Genomic DNA, 21,011 nt, shown 5'->3' on the forward strand with positions numbered 1-21,011 from the left:
TAGAAAAATTGATGTAAAATTAGGGGTGCAATTCATATCTTCAAAGTGGAAGGAAAAATAGTAAAATTGATGGTGTCGTGCCGCGATGTTAAATTAAACGCTTATTGGGAGGCAACCCAATTAGTAGTGTAACTTCTTATTTTATTTTATTTTTATTTTATTAGTACACTTTTTTTTCCTGTTTTTTGCAAATTAGGGGAAGTCTAAGGACCCAAAAGAAAAGGAGCATGTTTGAGCTTAAGTGTGGGGTGATGACCTTTGATGAAAATTAAGAGAACATGCTACTAGTTAGGCCTAAAGGCCTCAGGGAGTTTTCCTAACCCTTGTTTTAAATTTTATTTAATGCTTTGGGGACATATCATCTTTTCAAGTGTAGGGTGGAGGAATGAATTCTTACATTTTACCATTTTATTGAGTCTTTTTTTTTTTAGGATGGGTTCCTTGGCTTTTGTTTTTGGTTCTTTTCCTGAGGATAGTCCCTTTGAACCGAGTGTCTTTTATTTTTTTTAGGAATAAATTTTATTTTTATTTTTATTTTTTTAGAGAAAAGAAACGACCCTTTGAGTTATGTGATACTTACTATTTGGGCCTAAATTTGAGTAGTACTTTCTTGTGAATGCTTGATTGCTAGTGAAATTGCAAACTTTTCGACATCTAGGTTCATGGTTGCGACTTTGTATATAGCTTATTTTATTTTGTAGTTTGTTATGATCCCGTCTCTCTTAGAAGTGGAACTAATCCATCTTGATTGATACTTGTGCCATGTGCATCTTAGTCTAGAACTTGCCCTACATGTTATTGAAGCGAAATAAAAAGTGTTGCTTTATTTAGGAGATGATAATTGACTTTATTTGATTTGTCTAGTAAATTTTTGCATTTTCAGATATTTTATCACTAGTTAGCCCTTTTGAGCCTATAGCCTTTTATTGGTAGCCATATTTTGCCCTTAACTATTTTGTGGAATCCCTAGTTTTTGCACCTTGCTTCCTTGAGCATTATAGCAGACTTATTCTAATTATCAATTATAAGAAAAAGGGATGATTGACTAATCAATAATAGCTACAAAGTGATTAAAAGCTCTCTTTGAAAGAATGTGATATGAAAAAAAAAGAAAAAAGAATGTGACATGAAAAAAAATAAAGAGTTACCTTGATGATGGCCCTGGTCCTTCCAAGGACATCGTGCACCTTAACACATGTAAAATGCGTAAGTTGAGGGTGGCTATTATGAAGGAAACCTATAAAAATTTAAAAAAAAAATGATTGAAATATTCTTGAGATGATGAGAATTACTTGTGAAATAATTGTTGAAGAGAGGGCTGAAAATAAAGAGAAGAAAATAATGGGTGATGAAGTCTAAAATTGCAAAGTGCTTAATGAAGTGTAAGTCACTATTATATAGTTTTCCTACCCGTCCCCTAACCTACATTACAACCCATTAAAGTCCTATTTGATTCTATTCAATCATGCTTAATTAGTGGAGATGTACATAATGGGCAAGCATATGGTTCTTTGCGCATACATGTGAATTTTCATTATGAGTGTGAGAGTGTTCTTTGATGCTAAGTCCTTAATTTATATTTAATCTTTTGATTTGAGTGTGTAAACTACTTCTTCCTGTGAGGGCACTTATTTCAGGATAGATAGGTGATTTTATTAACTTTCTTTGATGAGAGTAGGTGAGCAAACTTAAATTTGATGAGTTCAAAGTCCTTCCTTGAGGTTAGGAGGTTAGAGGTTTGTTGTTTATTTGGATGTCTTGCATAATGATTGAGAAGTATACCTGATGTTTTGAAATTGGTACATGGCCTAATTGTTTGATTTAACCAAAGTGATGACATTGCTAGTATGAATTTTTTTTGGGATGAGCTTCAATGTTTGCTCGAGGACGAACAAAAGTTCAAGTGTGGGTGTTGATGTGAGGCTAAAAGTACATATTTTTAATTATTATTTTCTCACATTTGTTATTTATATTTGTCCTTTTTGAGCATAAATTTTATCAATTGTGCTAAATTGTGTATTTTATTTGTAGGATTAAATTGGTGGAAAAATAAAAAAGTTTGGAGCTAAAACGAATAAAAGATTGAAGGTTCAAGAAAGAAATCAAGCAGACAGCTTAATGGATTAAATTTAATAAAATAATATATTTGTATATATGAGGAAAAAGGCTGCGAACAATTTGCAATTGAAATTGGGTATTACTGCTGTCACATGTCAGCAGCTGAGGGCTCATATTAGTATGAAAGGCGGTGAGCAACGTGAAATTCCAGAAATACGCGTACAGTGGAAAACCCAATTTAATTGGGTTTTGTTTTCCTAATTTTTCTTGAACTCAATTATTTTACTTAGGGTTTCTCTATCTATAAATAGGGGATGAAAAATTATTCTTAAAATGGAGGAAAGTGAAGAACCAAGATACAAGACACAATATAAATTTTTTTCTTGCTTAGGAACTTTGGAAGAGCCTCCCTAGAGGCCAGAGAATTGTGATTTATTCTTTCTTCTCCTTTATTATTTATTTGTATTCGTGATTAATATCAGATAGTCTAGCTATTGTTCTTAAGTTTTTATGATTAACACAAACATATTTATTTTAATAAATTTTGATTGTGTTTTTGAGATAATGAGTAGCTAACTTTCATAACTAGGGTTGTGGGAATCATAAGCGATTAACACAGTATGAATAATTACTAAGTAATTTGTGAATAGTGTTGAAGCATACATTGATAATTCTTTCGTCTAGAAGTCTTTTTAACGGTGGCCAACATTAAAACTCGTCTTGTTGCTACTTGCCGGACCAAGGAGGTAATCAACAAGAAAAGAATTATCAACAAGATTTAGTGTGATACTATCTAATAGTCTAGTGTCTATTGGTGCGAATTAATAACTAAGCCAAACATCGATTATGATGTCTAATATGAGGTAAAGGTAAGGGTTAGTAAATTATACACACGTAGCCGGACCAAGGTGCGGGGTGAAATTCTCTAGATGCCGGACCAAGAATTTAGAGATACCTAACTTATCACTTTGCATGTAATACACTAGAAAATGATTACTATTATTAGGATGACTACGTTATGAGCTTATGGGAACACATTCCTAGTTACTTTTAATAATCTGAATATAAATAAATACTTAGTTCAAAGCTATCTTTTTATTGTTTTTATTTTATTTCAATTTAAATCCCCCCATTTTTATATAACGACTATCGAGTTAAATATTTGCTATTGACAATATTCTTCAATATTTTCTGTGCGATCGACCCCGACTTATAGTTGGGTAAATATAATGCATACGATCGTTTATATTTCTTTTCAAGAAGTATATTTGAACGTTATCAAGAATGACGCCGCTGCCGAGGAATATGGCTTATAAATTGTCTTTAGTATTTATTTTGACTTGTAGTCCTTTTTTTGTTTTTTTTTAAATTTTAATTTACTTTTCTTCATTATATGTTTTACTCTTCTTGAGATGTCATCTTAAAAAGTATGTAGTGTTAAGTGTTCTTACAATTTTTGTACTTCTGATATTATAGATTCTTATAGGTTAATTTTTTCTCAACAAGATAAGTTGTATAGAGACATGGAAGATTTGTTAATACTTTGCTATAAATCAATATGTAAGCGTAGTGGTGAATATAAATTTAAATTTGATCTCTATTATTTAGATTGTGAGTTGAGTGCAAAGATTAAATCATATGACACCTAACAATTTAATATGTGTGAGGATGAAAAAATACTTATAAGTCAACTTGAAGAGCTAAAAGTTGAGGGCCAATTACTTTTATTGATGTTGTCATTGTTGAGAAGACTACACTAGAGTTATGTAATGAAGTAAATAATATTATTTTTAAAAACTCTAGTATGTGTAAATATGAGGGTGTAAATAATAATACAATTCATAAGTTAGGGCGCACTAGACCTCATTCCAATCATTTTTCCATATTATGTTTAGATGATGAGAAATTAATCGAGCCATCTGAGCCTATATAAGAATGTATGGAGGAGGAAAATTGTGCCTATATTCTTGAATTTATTGTTCCAATATCGGAGAATTAAATTCCTCACTTAGGATCCAAGAAGTGCATAATGCGATATCTATTGCTTGGGACCTTTATTTTTGTACCACCACCCCTTGAGCCTAAAAAAAAAATTGATGTAAAATTAGGGGTGCAATTCATATCTTCAAAGTGGAAGGAAAAATAGTAAAATTGATGGTGTCGTGCCGCGACTTTACATTAAGCGCTTATTGGGAGGCAGCCCAATTAGTAGTGTAACTTCTTATTTTATTTTATTAGTATTACTTTTTTTTCTTGTTTTTTGCAAATTAGGGGAAGTCTAAGGACCCAAAAAGAAAAGGAGCATGTTTAAGCTTAAGTGTGGGGTGATGACCCTTGATGAAAATTAAGAGAACATGCTACTAGTTAGGCCTAAAGGCCTCAGGGAGTTTTCTTAACCCTTGTTTTAAATTTTATTTAATGCTTTGGGGACATAGCATCTTTTCAAGTGTGGGGTGGAGGAATGAATTCTTAGTTTTTACCGTTTTATTGAGTCTTTTTTTTAGGATGGGTTCCTTGGCTTTTGTTTTCGGTTCTTTTCCTGAGGATAGTCCCTTTGAACCGAGTGTCTTTTATTTTTTTTAGGAATAAATTTTATTTATTATTTTTTTTTTTAGGGAAAAGAAATGATCCTTTTGAGTTATGTGATACTTACTATTTGGGCCTAAATTTGAGTAGTACTTTCTTGTGAATGCTTGATTGCTAGTGAAATTGCAAACTTTTCGACATCTAGGTTCATGGTTGTGACTTTGTATATAGCTTATTTTATTTTTTAGTTTGTTATGATCCTGTCTCTCTTAGAAGTGGAACTGATCCATCTTGATTGATACTTGTGCCATGTGTGGTGAGATTTTGTTTATTCCATGTTTTGCATCTTAGTCTAGAACTTGCCCTACATGTTATTGAAGCGAAATAAAAAGTGTTGCTTTGTTTAGGAGATGATAATAGGCTTTCTTTGATTTATCTAGTAAATTTTAGCCTTTTCAGATATTTTATCACTAGTTAGCCCTTTTGAGCCTATAGCCTTTTATTGGTAGCCATATTTTGCCTTTAACTATTTTGTTGAATCCCTAGTTTTTGCACCTTGCTTCCTTGAGCATCATAGCATACTTATTCTAATTATCAATTATGAGAAAAAGGGATGATTGACTAATCAATGATAGCTACAAAGTGATTAAAAGCCCTCTTTGAAAGAATGTGATATGAAAAAAAAAAAACTAAAGAATGTGAGAAAAAAAAGAGTTACATTGATGATGGCCCTGGTCCTTCCAAGAACATCGTGCACCTTAACACATGTAAAATGCGTAAGTTGAGGGTGACTGTTATGAAGGAAAACTAAAAAAATTAAAAAAATAAAAATGATTTTAACTTTCTTGAGATGATGAGAATTACTTGTGAAATAATTGTTGAAGAGAGGGTTGAAAATAAAGAGAAGAAAATAGTGGGTGATGAAGTCTAAAATTGCAAAGTGTTTAAGGAAGTGTAGGTCACTATAATATAGTTTTCCTACCCGTCCCCTAACCTACATTACAACCCGTTAAAGTCCTATTTGATTCTATTCAATCATGCTTAATTAGTGGAGATGTACATAATGGGCAAGCATATGGTTCTTTGCGCGTACATGTGAATTTTCATTGTGAGTGTGAGAGTGTTCTTTGATGCTAAGTCCTTAATATATATTCAATCTTTTGATTTGAGTGTGTGGACTACTTCTTCTTGTGAGGGCACTTATTTCATGATAGATAGGTGATTTTATAAACTTTCTTTGATGAGAGTAGGTGAGCAAGCTTAAATTTGATGAGTTCAAAGTCCTTCCTTGAGGTTAGAAGGTTAAAGGTTTGTTGTTTATTTGGATGTCTTGCATAATGATTGAGAAGTCTACTTGATGTTTTGAAATTGGTACATGGCCTAATTGTTTGTATTAACCAAAGTGATGACATTGCTAGTATGAATTTTTTTTGGGATGAGCTTCGATGTTTGCTCGAGGACGAACAAAAGTTTAAGTGTGGGTGTTGATGTGAGGCTAAAAATACATCTTTTTAATTATTATTTTCTCACATTTGTTATTTATATTTGTCCTTTTTGTGCATAAATTTTATGAATTGTGCTAAATTGTGTATTTTATTTGTAAGATTAAATTGGTGGAAAAATAAAGAAGTTTGGAGCTAAAACGAATAAAAGATTGAAGGTTCAAGAAAGAAATCAAGCAGACAGTTTAATGGATTAAATTTAATAAAATAATATATTTATATATATGAGGAAAAAGGTTGCGAACAATTTGCAATTGAAATTGGGTATTACTGCTGCCACTTGTCAGCAACTGGGGGCTCATATTAATATGAAAGGCGGCGAGCAAAGTGAAATTCCAGAAATACGCGTACAGTGGAAAACCCAATTTAATTGGATTTTGTTTTCCTAATTTTTCTTGAACTCAATTATTTTATTTAGGGTTTCTGTATCTATAAATAGGAGATCAAAATTTATTCTTAAAAGGAAGGAAAGTGAAGAACCAAGATACAAGACACAATATAAATTTTCTTCTAGCTTAGGAACTTTGGAAGAGCCGCCGTGGAGGCTAGATAATTGTGGTTTATTATTTCTTCTCCTTTATTATTTATTTGTATTCGTGATTAATAAAAGATAGTCTAGCTATTTTTCTTAACTTTTTATGATTAACACAAGCATATTTTTTGAATAAATTTTTATTGTGTTTTTGAGATAATGAGTAGCTAACTTTCATAACTAGGGTTGTGGGAATCATAAGCGATTAACAAAGTATGAATAATGACTAAGTAATTCGTGAATAGTGTTGAAGCATGCATTGATAATTCTTTCGTCTAGAAGTATTTTTAACGGTGGCCAATGTTAGAACTCGTCTTTCTATTGTTTCTATTTTTCATATCACATTCTTTCAAAGAGGGGTTTTAATCACTTTGTAGGTATCATTGATTAGTCGACCATCCCTTTTTCTCATAATTGATAATTAGAATAAGTCTGCTATAATGCTCAAGGAAGCAAGGTGCAAAAACTAGGTATTCAACAAAATAGTTAAGAGCAAAATATGGCTACAAATAAAAGGCTATAGGCTCAAAAGGGCTAACTATTGATAAAATATCTGAAAATGCAACAATTTACTAGACAAATCAAAGAAAGTCAATTATCATCTCCTAAACAAAGCAACACTTTTTATTTCGCTTTAATAACATGTAGGGCAAGTTCTAGACTAAGATACAAAACATGGAATAAACAAAATCTCACCACACATGGCACAAGTATCAATCAAGATGGATCAGTTCCACTTCTAAGAGAGACAGGATCATCACAAACTACAAAATAAAATAAGCTATATACAAAGTCGCAACCATAAACCTAGATGTCAAAAAGTTTGCAATTTCACTAGCAATCAAGCATTCACAAGAAAGTACTACTCAAATTTAGGCCCAAATAGTAAGTATCACATAACTCAAAAGGGCCGTTTCTTTTCTCTAAAAAAATAAAAATAAAAATAAAATTTATTCCTAAAAAAAATAAAAGACACTCGGTTCAAAGGGACTACCTTCAGGAAAAGAACCGAAAACAAAAGCCAAGGAACCCATCCTAAAAAAAAAGACTCAATAAAACGGTAAAAACTAAGAATTCATTCCTCCACCCCACACTTGAAAAGATGCTATGCCCCCAAAGCATTAAATAAAATTTAAAACAAGGGTTAGGAAAACTTTCTGAGGCCTTTAGGCCTAACTAGTAGCATGTTCTCTTAATTTTCATCAAAGGTCATCACCCCACACTTAAGCTCAAACATGCTCCTTTTCTTTTTGGGTCCTTAGACTTCCCTAATTTGCAAAAAATAAGAAAAAAAGTGATACTAATAAAATAAAATAAAAAGGTACACTACTAATTGTGTTGCCTCCCAATAAGCGCTTAATTTAACGTCGCGGCACGACACAATCAATTTTACTATTTTTCCTTCCACTTTGAAGATATGAATTGCACCCCTAATTTTACATCAATTTTTCTATTACGCTCAAGGGGTGGTGGTACAAAAATAAAGGTCCCAAGCAATATATATCGCTTTATGCATTTCTTGGATCCTAAGTGAGGAATGTAATTCTCCGATATTGTAACAATAAATTCAAGAATATAGACACAATTTTCCTCCTCCATACATTCTTCTATAGGCTCAGATGGCTCGATTAATTTCTCATCATCTAAACATAATGTGAAAAATGATTGGATTGAGGTCTAGTGCGTCCTAACTTATGAATTATATTATTATTTACACCCTCATATTTACACATACTAGAGTTTTTAAAAGTAATATTATCTACTTCATTACATAACTCTAGTGTACTCTTCTCAACAATGACAACATCAATAAAAGTATGATCAAGCAATTGGCCCTCAACTTTTAGCTCTTCAAGTTGACTTATACGTATTTTTTCATCCTCACACACATTAAATAGTTGGGTTTCATATGATTTAATCTTTGCTCCCAACTCACAATCTAAATAATAGCGATCAAATTCAAATTTATATTCACCACTGCGCTTACATATTAATTTATAGCAAAGTATTAACAAATCTTCCATGTCTCCATACAACTTATCTTGTTGAGAAAAAATTAACCTATAAGAATCCATAATGTCAGAAGTACAAAAATTGCAAGAACACTTAACACTACATACTTTTTAAGATGACATCTCAAGAAGAGTAAAACATATAATAAAGAAAAGTAAATTAAAACCAAAAAAAAAACAGAAAAAGGACTACAAGTCAAAATAAATACTAAAGGCAATTTCTAAGCCATATTCCTCGGTAGCAGCGCCATTCTTGATAACGTTCAAACATACTTCTTGAAAAGAAGTATAAACGATCGTATGTAATATATTTACCCAATTATGAGTCGGGGTCAATCCTACAGAGAATATGGAAGAATATTGTCAATAGCAAATATTTAACTCGATAGTCGTTATATAAAAATGGGGGGATTTAAATTAAAATAAAATAAAAAAATAAAAAGATAGTTTTGAACTAAGTATTTATTTATATTCAGATTATTAAAAGTAACTAGGAATGTGTTCCCATAAGCTCATAACGCAGTCATCCTAATAATAGTAATCATTTTCTAGTGTATTACATGCAAAGTGATAAGTTAGGTATCTCTAAATCCTTGGTCCGACATCTAGAGAATTTCACCCCGCACCTTGGTCCGGCTACGTGTGTATAATTTACTAACCCTTACCTTTACCTCATATTAGATATCATAATCGATGTTTGGCTTAGTTATTACTTCGCACCAATCGACACTAGACTATTAGATAGTATCACACTAAATCTATGTTGATAATTCTTTTCTTGTTGATTACCTCCTTGGTCCGGCAAGTAGCAACAAGGCGAGTTCTAACGTTGGCCACCGTTAAAAAGACTTCTAGACGAAAGAATTATCAATGCATGCTTCAACACTATTCATGAATTACTTAGTTATTATTCATACTTTGTTAATCGCTTATGGTTCCCACAACCCTAGTTATGAAAGTTAGCTACTCATTATCTCAAAAACACAACCAAATTTATTAAAATAAATATGCTTGTGTTAATCATAAAAAGTTAAGAACAATATCTAGACTATCTTTTATTAATCACGAATACAAATAAATAATAAAGGAGAAGAAAGAATAAACCACAATTCTCTGGCCTCCACGGCGGCTCTTCCAAAGTTCCTAAGCTAGAAGAAAATTTATGTTGTGTCTTGTATCTTGGTTCTTCACTTTCCTCCATTTTAAGAATAATTTTTCATCCCCTATTTATAGATAGAGAAACCTTAAATAAAATAATTGAGTTCAAGAAAAATTAGGAAACCAAAACCCAATTAAATTGGGTTTTCCACTGTACGTGTATTTCAAGAATTTCACGTTGCTCACCGCCTTTCATACTATTTTGAGCCCCCAGCTGCTGACACGTGGCAACAGTAGTACCCAATTTCAATTGCAAATCGTTCGTAGCCTTTTTCCTCATTTATACAAATATATAATTTTATTAAATTTAATCCATTAAGCTGTCTGCTTGATTTCTTTCTTGAACCTTCAATCTTTTATTCGTTTTAGCTCCAAACTTCTTTATTTTCCCACCAATTTAATCCTACAAATAAAATACACCATTTAGCACAATTCATAAAATTTATGCTAAAAAAGGACAAATATAAATAACAAATGTGAGAAAATAATGATTAAAAATATGTATTTTTAGCCTCACATCATGGAACATGATCATGTTCCACAAGTTTGAAATCTTCAAAAGCCATGAGGCTACTATATTCCTACTTGGGTCCAGGAGTTCTATGCGGAATATGGAAAGCTGCTACCGAAAGGGAGGAAGAAGGCCAGCTCGTTCAAGCTGATTGACCATGTAGTGGTGCGGGGCCAAAAAGTGAAATGTAGCAGCACTAACATCAATGAGGAGTTGGGTTGTACAGTGAACGTTATCCACCACCTAGTTGATCGGATCTAGAAGATGACTCTAGATGACTTGAAAGGTTGGTTGTCTTCGCTGATCTCAGATGTCACTCCACAGTGAATAGAAGCAGGGGTCCCGGTAGAGAAGAAGGACCTGAACGTGGCCACTTGGTACTGGTTTGGGTTTATTAGTAGAATAGTGATATAATCACAAAATAAGTCCATACTCAGGCATCCGAAGGCTGCTCTATTGGGCTATACAATGGATCCGGATAAACTAAATCTAAGCCTGATTATTGAGCCAGAGATGGTTATGAGGGCCAAGCAAAGCCAAACCTCTCTCCCATTCCCAGTCTTGATCACAGAGTTGTGTAGATGAGCTCGGGTGCCAGTGATTGAGAAGACGGATGTGGAAGTGAAACCCACTTCCTCTACTGACATCCAGAGGATAGATAACGAGTACAATAGAGACGAGGTGGAGAGGAGGAAAGCTCCTCCTCTGGATACTTCCCCGGTGGTTGATGCAGAGATGTTGCCGACAGAGGTAGTCATTCCTCCTCAAGACAGTGAGTCTATGGGTACCCCTAACACCTCCACTTCTTTTCCTTCTGGGTCTACTACTTCTCCTCTCGCTGCTGTTGCTTCTTCCCGTCCTCCGTTGACCCAGTCCATGCTATAGAAGATGGTCTACATGGACCAATCTTCTCCAGTAGAGGCTGCTGTCCTTAAGATGATTGAGAGGGCTGTTGCAACTTATCTAGCTCCGATCAAGGCCGAGTTGAGGGGGAACCAGGAGATGATCGACTCTCATGGATTTGCACTAAATTCCCTCATTGTGAGAGTTGAGGTTTGTGAGCAGGGAGAGGGTGCCTCCGCGAATGTGACGACCTTGAAGGCCGATATTGTTGGGATGCGGCGATATGACGATGAGCTTAAATCCACCGATCTTTCGATGCTATTTGGCACTGTAGACCTCCCTGAGGTTCCTAGCGCAGATGTACTGGCCAGTTCTGATATTCCTCAGGCTACTACGACCGGAGATGTTGCTAGGGATGATGTGGCCACTTAGTCAGAAGTAGAGACCGATGATGAGGCACTAGGTGTTCGTGAGGTAGTAGCTTATGATGATTTTGAGGACCTCGAGGGAGTCATTGTACACACAGTTGTAGATGCATCTTTGAGAGATACGTCGATGGTGGGCTCCAATAGAGCGAAAGATGTTATTGCGCCGGGCACTGATGCCCAGACTGAGGGAGTCACTGACATGCAAAGTTCACCTCAGGCCTAGCCTGACAGGAGGATTTTGACTCTTTCTTAGTTTTATAATTAATTTTTTTATTACTTTCTTTCTTTCGCATTTGAGGACAATTGCTTATTTTATTTGGTGCGGTGAGGTACTTGTATAAGTACCTCTTTGGGTTGTCTTTTGAATATTGTTGTTTTGTGTGTGTGATTTTTTGATCTTGTTGATATATAATGGTTTTTGATTCATATGTGTTGTGTTAATTTTGAGCAATTGGTTTTAATATTAATATTGGCTTTGCCACCTCTTGATGCGTGTAAATGTGGATGTTCTCTTGCAAATTTGAGTACCAGTTGTGATCAATACCGATGAATTTAATAATTCTCTTAATTGAATAATATGCGTGTGCGATTCTGATGAGGCAAACTTGAGTTGCATAAGTCATGTGTGAACTCTTAGAATCTCATTGTGACTGCTTGATTGTTGAAATGAATCTTGTGATGATTATTGCACGCTAGCTAAAATTTTAGAGTTTTATTTGATGATTGTGTTGAATGTCCTGTGTGGTGAGGCTGTCTTAAAATGTGTGTTTGATAATACCTATAACTTTCCCCGCTTTTCCAATCACTAATGTAGGCGAATGATAGAGATGATCTTAGGCACCATTTGTGGAGAGGGAACCATAATTGCCATTATACCTCTTTGTGACCACCTGGCGAGAGTGTGAACCTTGCTTAGCACCGTTTTAGCCTATCTTTTTATTTGGATGAACCTTGAATACTTTTGACCCCTTTCTGTCTCACTTAAAATCTTCATGAAACATTGGTTGTTGTGAACAGCCAATGTAGGCTAAAATCCTAAGTTGGGGGTGTGGTGAAAAGGGAGAAAAGTCAAGAAGTTTGAAAAATTCACTCTTGAAGGATCATGTTGAAAAGATGAAACCCCTTAATGTAAAAAATAAAGGGAGAGAAAAGTAAAAGAAGAAAAAGATCGAAAAAGAAAAGAAGTGTTGGAATAAAGTATATGCAATAACCAAAAGGAATGGGGTATCCAATGAATCGTGTTTAAAAAGACGCAGGGTGGATTGTGAACATTGAAAAGAATGAAAGAAAGGGAAAAGAATGAAATGCAGACCATGTTTCATGAAGGTAGTAGTCACTAAGAAAAAACGATCATACCTTTAATCTCAGCCCTGTTACAAGCCTTGAAAGACCTTTGTGATCTTGATTGAGCTTACTATCATGTTGATTAGAAAATACGGGCAAGCCTATGGGAAAAAATCATGCATGTGTTTATCTTTGAGAGAGCGAGAGTTGCTTTTGATTCCTACATTCTGAAAACTTGATGATCTTTGTGTGAGTATGGAATCATTCTTGTTGTTGTGAGGGAATTCACATACTTTTGTTGAGCTTGAACTTGCATTTGAAAATAGCATTGTGAACTTGAATTCTATTTGATGATGTCTAGTCATTGTTTGAAACTTGTGGTGCACATTTGAACATTGCATGGGTAGATTGAAACTCATTTGCATTCATGCTGAATCTTAAGTAGCACTGCTTGTAGACATCTCTGTTGAACTGATTGATCTTGAGTTTTACTTGAGGACAAACAAAAGTTGAAGTTGGGGGTGTTGATGAGACGGGGACTTCGACTCATTTGGGGCTTTATTTTCATAAGTTTTATTGTCCTCGATGCTCAATTTATGCTCTAAACTGTTGTTAAAGTGCTTATTTGAGGAATGAAGGAAAAAAAGCAAGACAAGGACATTATCGGGCAATAATAAGCGAAAGAACTGAAGATGTTGAAGAAGGGCAAGTCTAATGATCGCCAAGACCACTAGGGGAACCGCCGAATGGTCCTTCTGCTCGCCAAAAGTTCCAGCATGCCAGCCCTGGGAATTAACCAACTTGGCGATGGAAATGGCATTTCGGTGAACTGCCGAATGGATCGCCGGACAATAAACCCTGATCGCCTAAAGTTATAGAAGTTGAATGGTGAAGAGGCAAGTCAGGACGGTGATGAAGAGAGACACTTGACGCATCATCGACGATGCTCGACTAATTCTGCAGATTGGTCGAAAGGCTGAAAATTTGGAAGAGTTTAAATGTGATTTTTGAAAGAGTTTTGAGGGAGTCTTCTCGTTCCAAAAATTTAGACACATTATAACTCTGAGTTTTTTATCCAAACCTTGTTCCTAGTAGTTTTTTAGTTCAGTTTTGAATTGGGTTTTGATTTCTAGTTGATTCCAAGCATTGTGAAGAATTGAATTTTGTTACCCAGGTGATGGAGAATCTAGTTGGTAATACTTTCTTGCTTTTTATGATGTGTGGCTAAAACCCCCATTCTTTGGGGTGTTAGCTTATGGTGTTTTGATTTACTGATTTCAATGTTGATTTGAAGTTGGTTTGATTGATAGTTGTGTTTTAATCTATGAATTGTAGTTTCAAATGCAAGTCTAACTTAGTATTCTAGGCTTTCTTAACAAAGATGTTTTAGAATTAATACTATTGATACTATTGATGATTGTAGTGATTGGGTTATCATTGATTCAACTCGAGAGAGTGAATCTAAATTCGATCCTACCAATCTAGCTCGAGAGAGTAGATTAATTAAGGTCTTGGGCTGATTATAGTGTTATTCTTGTCGAGGTTCGAGAGAACTCGCCTGAATTATGTTAGTTGATCGAGAGATGGCTATAACAGTTAAAGCCTAGCCTACCCACTAATATTCAATGGCTCTTAGTAAATTATAATCACCCATTTAACGTAATTTGCAATTAATCGATCACATTCCGGAGAATCAATCTCAACTTGATTACTGCCCTGTTTTTGTAGTTGTTATTTTTTCACTCTAAACCCCCCATCTGACATTTGTTTTCAACCCTTGAAACTTACCTTAACTTGTTTTGATAATGTTTATTTCTACAAACGACTAGACAATTTTCTTTACTTCGTAACTGAATTCTATTTCACATCACTCCCTCTAGGATCGAACACAACTCTTCGTTGGGTTTATACTTGATTGCGACCGCCTAAACTTAGAATTGGATGAAGTGTAGTTGAGTGTTATCAGTCGACAAACGTGCAGGACGGACCGTCGGTCAAACCACAGTCTGTTAATCAGGGTCTGTAGGTCGGCAATTATTTTTAGGGGCAGTTGGGTCTTTTACTAATTAGTTTAGCCTAATATTATGTCGTTTTACCCATACCTAAAACCCCTATATAAGTGATTTTAACCCCAAAACTTACCCATTCAAGTCTTTCTGTTAAATTCATCAAGAGAAATTGGGTTCTTCCTCTCAAAAATATTTCTCTCTCTAGAACTTGAAGAAGGGTGGAAGCTAGTGCTCAAGGTCAAGTCTCCCTTCCTCAATCAATTGTGGGATTTGATAGCAAGGTAGGATAGTTTTTAATCCATGGAATCCTTGCATCCATGGAGCCCCTAAGTTCTCCTAATTGAAAAGTAGAATTCCCTGATTTGAGTTAGGATTTTCTTTTTAGTTGTGGGTCTTTGTGAATAATGATTCAATTGAGTGAATGATGCTTGATTATGCATTAATTGAGAGGATTCTATGCTTTTATGATGAATTTCTATGTACTCATGCCTAACCCATGTTTCCAAGTAGGAATTGATGTAAATTGGTTTTATGCTATGAAAGGAGAAATTATAGATTTAGATGTATTCTTATAGTATTTTTAAGGTACATTATGAATTGCTTTGAGATTGAAGCATATGTGATGATTTATGATAATAATAGCTTTGAGAGTGAAGCTTATGTGATTAATTGTTGATGGTTGAGGTGATTGTTATGGAAGGGATTTCCCCGCATGATTCCTTTATGTATGAATGTGAAAGGCTTTCTCATATTGAATGATTCTAGGTTGAAAGGATTTCTCACCTAACATGAATCTAAGTTAAAATACTATGAAATTGATGAGGCTAGAGGCAATTACCCATGACCTCTAAATGTGAATGGTATGAGGCGATTGTCCATACCCCTTAGCTTAGAATAAGAGGCGATTATTCTTATTCTATGGAGTTTAACAAGAGGTGACTACCCACATTCCTATGAATGTAAGTTAGACAAGAGGCGACTACCCATGATCCTAACCATGAATTGGACAAGAGGCAATTACCCATGATTCCAAAGTAAGAAGGATAAGAGGCCAGTAACCATGATCCTTTATATTACGGACAAGTGGCGACTACCCATGATCCTTTATAGTAAGGACAAGAGGAAAGTACCCATGATCCTTTGTAGTTAGTCAAGTGGCGATTCCCCATGTCTTTAAAAGTAAGCTATAAGATGTAAAATGTTATGATAGATGATTATCTTGGATTTAGTCAAGTGGCGATTCCCCATCCTTTGTTGCCCAAGTCTTGACTAAGGATGGATTGAGGTTACTTCAATAAGTACTCCTCACATGTTATGATGATCTATTATGTGCATTGATTATGCTTTATGACTTTTGTTGTCTAATGCTTATGTTTTATGTTATGTTTATGCAAGTTATCATATTTAGTACATTCTTGTACTAACACATACTCTTGCCAACATTTATTATCCAAATGTAGGGTCTGACGATCTCGATCTATAGTAGAGGCAAGGTTGAAGATTGGTGAGTCCTCATAGCATTCGAGGATTTGGTAACTGCTTTCCTTATGTTCTTTTGTGTTAGTTTTTGAACATTGTTGTATGGGCTGTGTCCCAAGATTTTATTGTACTACATGGTTTTTAAGACAAGTGTATTGGTCTTCCGCTTTTGAAATGAAAATTTGATTGTGTTGAAATGTTTTAATTTCTTGTGAATTTCTATTATTTTGACGATGAAAGCTAAGTGGCTTGAATGAAGCCTCTCGGGGTCTTGTACGCTATGCTACATCTAGGGGGTACCCATGGGTCGTGACAAATTTGGTAATCAGAGCACTAGGTTTAGAATTTTTCTAGGATGTCTCAAGAACCACGTCAAGTAGAGTCTTGTTCATAAGTGTGAAGCGCGTCACATTTATGAATGAGAGGCTACAAAATGCTTAAGAAACTTCACTTATTTCTTTACTCTAAGTCGTGCGACGGAGTTTGACTCTATAATGTTTCCCTCCTAATCCTTACCCGATGGTCTACATGATATGACTACTCGAAGAGCTTTTGCTAGACGGAATGAGGGAGAGAAGGCAAGTAAAGTAGCTCCCCCTCAGGCTTCTCAAGCTCCGGTTGACCCTTTGGTCTAGCAAGTGACTAATGCGGAGTTTAGGACTGTTTTACAAGTGTTGGCTCAAGTCGTGACAGCCCAAGCCAATAGGGAGGTTGTGGTCCCCGTGAATCCAAATGTGGGTACAACGAATCTAGAGTAAGAGACTTCACTATGATGAATCCTCCAGAATTCTATGGTTCTAAGGTTGAGGAAGATCCTCAAGAGTTCATTGATTAGGTTTACAAGGCTTTGGCTTTTATGGGAGTGACGCCAGAGGAAAAGGCGAAATTAGCCGCTTATTAACTTAAAGGTGTTTCTCAAATTTGGTTCAACTAATGGAAGGAAGCAAGGCCGAAAAATGTGGGTCCTCTTGATTGGGAAAAGTTAAAGTCTGCTTTCCTTGATAAGTTCTTTCACAACAGCTCCCTTGGGACACTTGCCCAACCCTTGGTTGAGTTACTATATTATCGACGATTGTAGACACTCATACCGTAGGATAGTTTCATTGGTCACGATAAGGATCATCTTCGTAGGGCTCAAACCTACCCTTCATCTAGTTCAAGTGGTTCGGTTTCGAATACTCCTAAGCAAAATAGGTTTTATGCACTTCAGACTCGTGGTCAACAAAATGGTTATTCCTATGTGGTTACCGGTATGTTGAAAGTTTCCCAACTTGATGTTTATGCTTTACTTGATCCCGGTGCTACCTTGTCTTTTGTGACGCCATATGTGGCTATGAGGTTTGGTGTTGTTCTTGATTTGTTGTTAGAACCTTTTTCTGTCTCTACTCATGTTGGTGATTCTATTGTGGCTAAGAGGGTTCTATAGAAAATGTCCCATCTCCTTGTCCCATAGAGTTACTCTTCTTGATTTGGTAGAGCTTGATATGCTAGATTTTTATGTTATCCTTGGTATGGATTGGTTGCACTCTTGTTATGTTTCTATTGATTGTAGACATGTGTAGTCAAGTTTTAGTTTCCGAATGAGCCTATCCTAGAGTTGAAAAGGGCAAATTATATGCCTAAGGGTCAGTTTGTTTCTTGTCTTCAAGCTACAAAGATGATTTCTAAGGGTTTCAAGTACCATCTAGTTAGGGTGAGGGATGTAGATTCCAAAACCCCTATTCTTGAGTCGGTCTTCGTTGTTAACGAGTTTCCAAAAGTCTTCCCAGATGATTTACCCGATATTCCTCCCAAAAGAGAAATAGACTTTGGTATTGACCTTCTCGCAGATACGCAACCTATTTCTATTCCTCCTTACTGTATGGCTCTGGCAGAACTAAAAGAGTTGAAATAACAATTGAAAGATTTTTTGGATAAGGGTATCATCCGACCAAGTATCTGTACATGGGGTGCTCTAGTTTTGTTTGTTAAAAAGAAGGATGGTTATATTCGTATGTGCATTGACTATCGCTAGTTGAACAATGTGACCATTAAGAATGTATCCTCTTCCAAGGATAGACGATTTGTTTGACCAACTTCAGGGAGCGAGTTACTTCTCTAAGATTGATCTTCGGTTGGGTTATCACAAATTGGGGGTGACAGAAGGTGATATTCCGAAGACGGCTTGTCAAACTCGGCATGGTCATTATGAGTTTTTGGTAATGTCATTTGGGTTGACTAATGCTTCGGCAGCATTTATGGATTTGATGAATAGAGTATTTAGACAATACCTTGACATGTTGTGATTGTGTTCATTGATGATATATTGATTTACTCAAGCAGTGAGGATGAGCACATTTGAGGATCGTGTTGCAAATTCTCAAGGACCAACAACTTTTTTGCAAAGTTTAGCAAATGTGAATTTTGGTTAAGGTTTGTGGCTTTTCTAGGTCACATTGTTTCAAGTAAGGGATTTGAGGTAGATCCTAAGAAGACAGATGCGGACAAGAGTTGGCCTAGACCTCTTTCCCTTTTGGATATTAGAAGTTTCTTGGGTTTAGTTGGTTACTACAGAAGGTTTGTTGAGGGGTTTTCTTTGATTGCCTCTCCTTTGACGACTTTGATTCAAAAGAAGGCTAAGTTCATATGGTTCGAAGAATATGAGAAGAGCTTTCAAAAATTGAAAGATAGACTTACTTCCGCTCCCGTGTTGACTTTACCGGAAGGGACGGATGGTTTTGTGGTTTATTGTGATGCCTTAAAAATTGGGCTAGGATGTGTGCTTATGAAAAATGGGAAAGTTATTGCTTATGCTTCAAGGCAACTTATGATTCATGAGAAGAATTATCTTGCCCATGACCTTGAACTACGGCAGTTGTTTTTGCCTTAAAGATTTGGAGGCACTATTTGTATGGTGTTCATGTCAATGTTTTCATCGACAATAAGAGTTTACAATATGTGTTTAGTCAGAAGGACCTAAATCTTTGCCAATGAAGGTGGCTTGAGTTATTGAAGGATTATGATATGAGTGTTCTCTATCACCTCAGTCAAGCGAATGTGGTGACGAATTCTCTTAGTCGACTATCTATGGGTAATGTTGGTCATATTGAAGAGGATAAGAAGGAATTGGTTCGAGATATTCATAGATTGGCCCGATTGGGTGTTCAAATAGTAGACTCTACCAAGGGTGGTGCAATGGTTCACAATCGTCCTTTGTGGCGGATGTGAAAGCCAAGCAAGGTCTGGATCCAATTTTGGTTGAATTGAGGGAAGCGGTGCTTAAAAGGGCCGTAGAGGCTTTCTCCAAGGGGGAGATGGAGTTCTTAGATATCAAGGTCATTTGTGTGTTCCTAATATGGATGAATTGAGGGAACATATTTGTCAGAAGCCCATAGTTCTCGATATTCTATTCTCCTGGGAGCCACCAAGATGTACTGTGACTTGCAGGAAATCTATTGGTGGAGTGGGATGAAGAAGGATATTGCAAAGTTTGTGGATAAATGTCCTAATTGTAAACAAGTGAAAGTTGAGCATTAGAAATCGAGAGGTTTGTCCCAAACCCATTCTTAGTAGTTATACCTATTTTGTGTACCCATTAGGCTAATGAGGGTTTGTCCAGGGTTTTACATAAACTTGTGTATAAAGTGTACTTTCTAGGCTTATGGGGTTCAGGTAGGTTTAGTTAGTTATACTTCTTTTCTGTTCTTAGTACAGTCGCCTGCATCTCTTTCAAATTCCACTATTTTTACTTTGTCTGTTATTTTATTCTAGCATTTCTTTTAATTTTCTTGCTTAATAGGCCTATGAAGCCTACTGCCTACTGAGTAACCATTTTTTGGTATTCATGCTACACTCTGCATCTATTTCACGATACATGTCCGAGCATCAATTATCAATGCAGAGATTCTAGCATGTTGCAGCTTCAATTTAGAGGTGAGGGTGAGCACATGGCTTCCTTGACTTACCTAACTCTATCTATATTTTGTTGTCTTGTCTATTTATTTTTGAGATAAGCCTTGTATTTTGGGTCCACTTTTGGGACTTGTACCTTTTTAGTTTAGTAGCTCTGTACTCGTGACTTCCACTTTCTACGAAGCATCTTTATATATATATATATATATATATATATATATATATATATATATATATATATTATTATTATTATTATTATTATTATTATTATTATTATTATTATTATTAAAAGTGGAAAGCATCAAAGTGCAAAGTTGGATTACCATTTTGCTCCTACACTAAATTAAAATGTTGTAAATTATTTATATTAATTAATTATTAACTACTAAGCCAGCACAAAAGTTAATTTTTTTATTCATTAGTTATGAGTTACAGCTTCTCCAATATTTTCAGTTTTCTAAGCATCAAGATATTTTCAGTTTTCTAAGCATCAAGATATTTTAAGTTTTCTAAGACGTATATTTAATTAAACTAAATTTAATTGAATGGTACAATAGATAGCATGAAATTTCTTTAGTAAGGAATATGAATAGCTAACTTCAGTAAATCTATATATATTGTAATCTATTATCATTTCTTTACTTTGTATCCTCTCTGTGTAGTTCTTGATATTTCTTGTATTTGTTTTCTTGAATATAAATCTTTTTCTTGATTTGTTTTTTCTAATTATTAATTCTTATTTATTTTTCTTCTGTTTCAAATTTTTACCTTACGATTT

At 35.1% G+C, this 21,011-nt stretch overlaps 1 protein-coding gene across 1 annotated transcript; it reads left to right on the forward strand.

Moving 5' to 3' along the window:
• The first annotated feature begins 11,187 nt into the window (after nt 1-11,187).
• LOC125814922 (uncharacterized) lies at nt 11,188-11,574 on the forward strand. The gene has a single exon (XM_049494365.1). It carries the CDS (start codon nt 11,188-11,190, stop codon nt 11,572-11,574), a length of 387 nt encoding a protein of 128 aa, XP_049350322.1.
• Nucleotides 11,575-21,011: the final 9,437 nt, after the last annotated feature.

Source organism: Solanum verrucosum, unplaced genomic scaffold (assembly GCF_900185275.1).
Source record: "Solanum verrucosum unplaced genomic scaffold, falcon-dt-bn FXZP01000265.1, whole genome shotgun sequence".
In the NCBI taxonomy this organism is placed as follows: Eukaryota; Viridiplantae; Streptophyta; class Magnoliopsida; order Solanales; family Solanaceae; genus Solanum; species Solanum verrucosum.

Bases quoted from the DNA above. Each gene is read 5' to 3' on its own strand.
- LOC125814922 (XM_049494365.1), top strand. From the start codon at position 11,188: ATGGTCTACATGGACCAATCTTCTCCAGTAGAGGCTGCTGTCCTTAAG.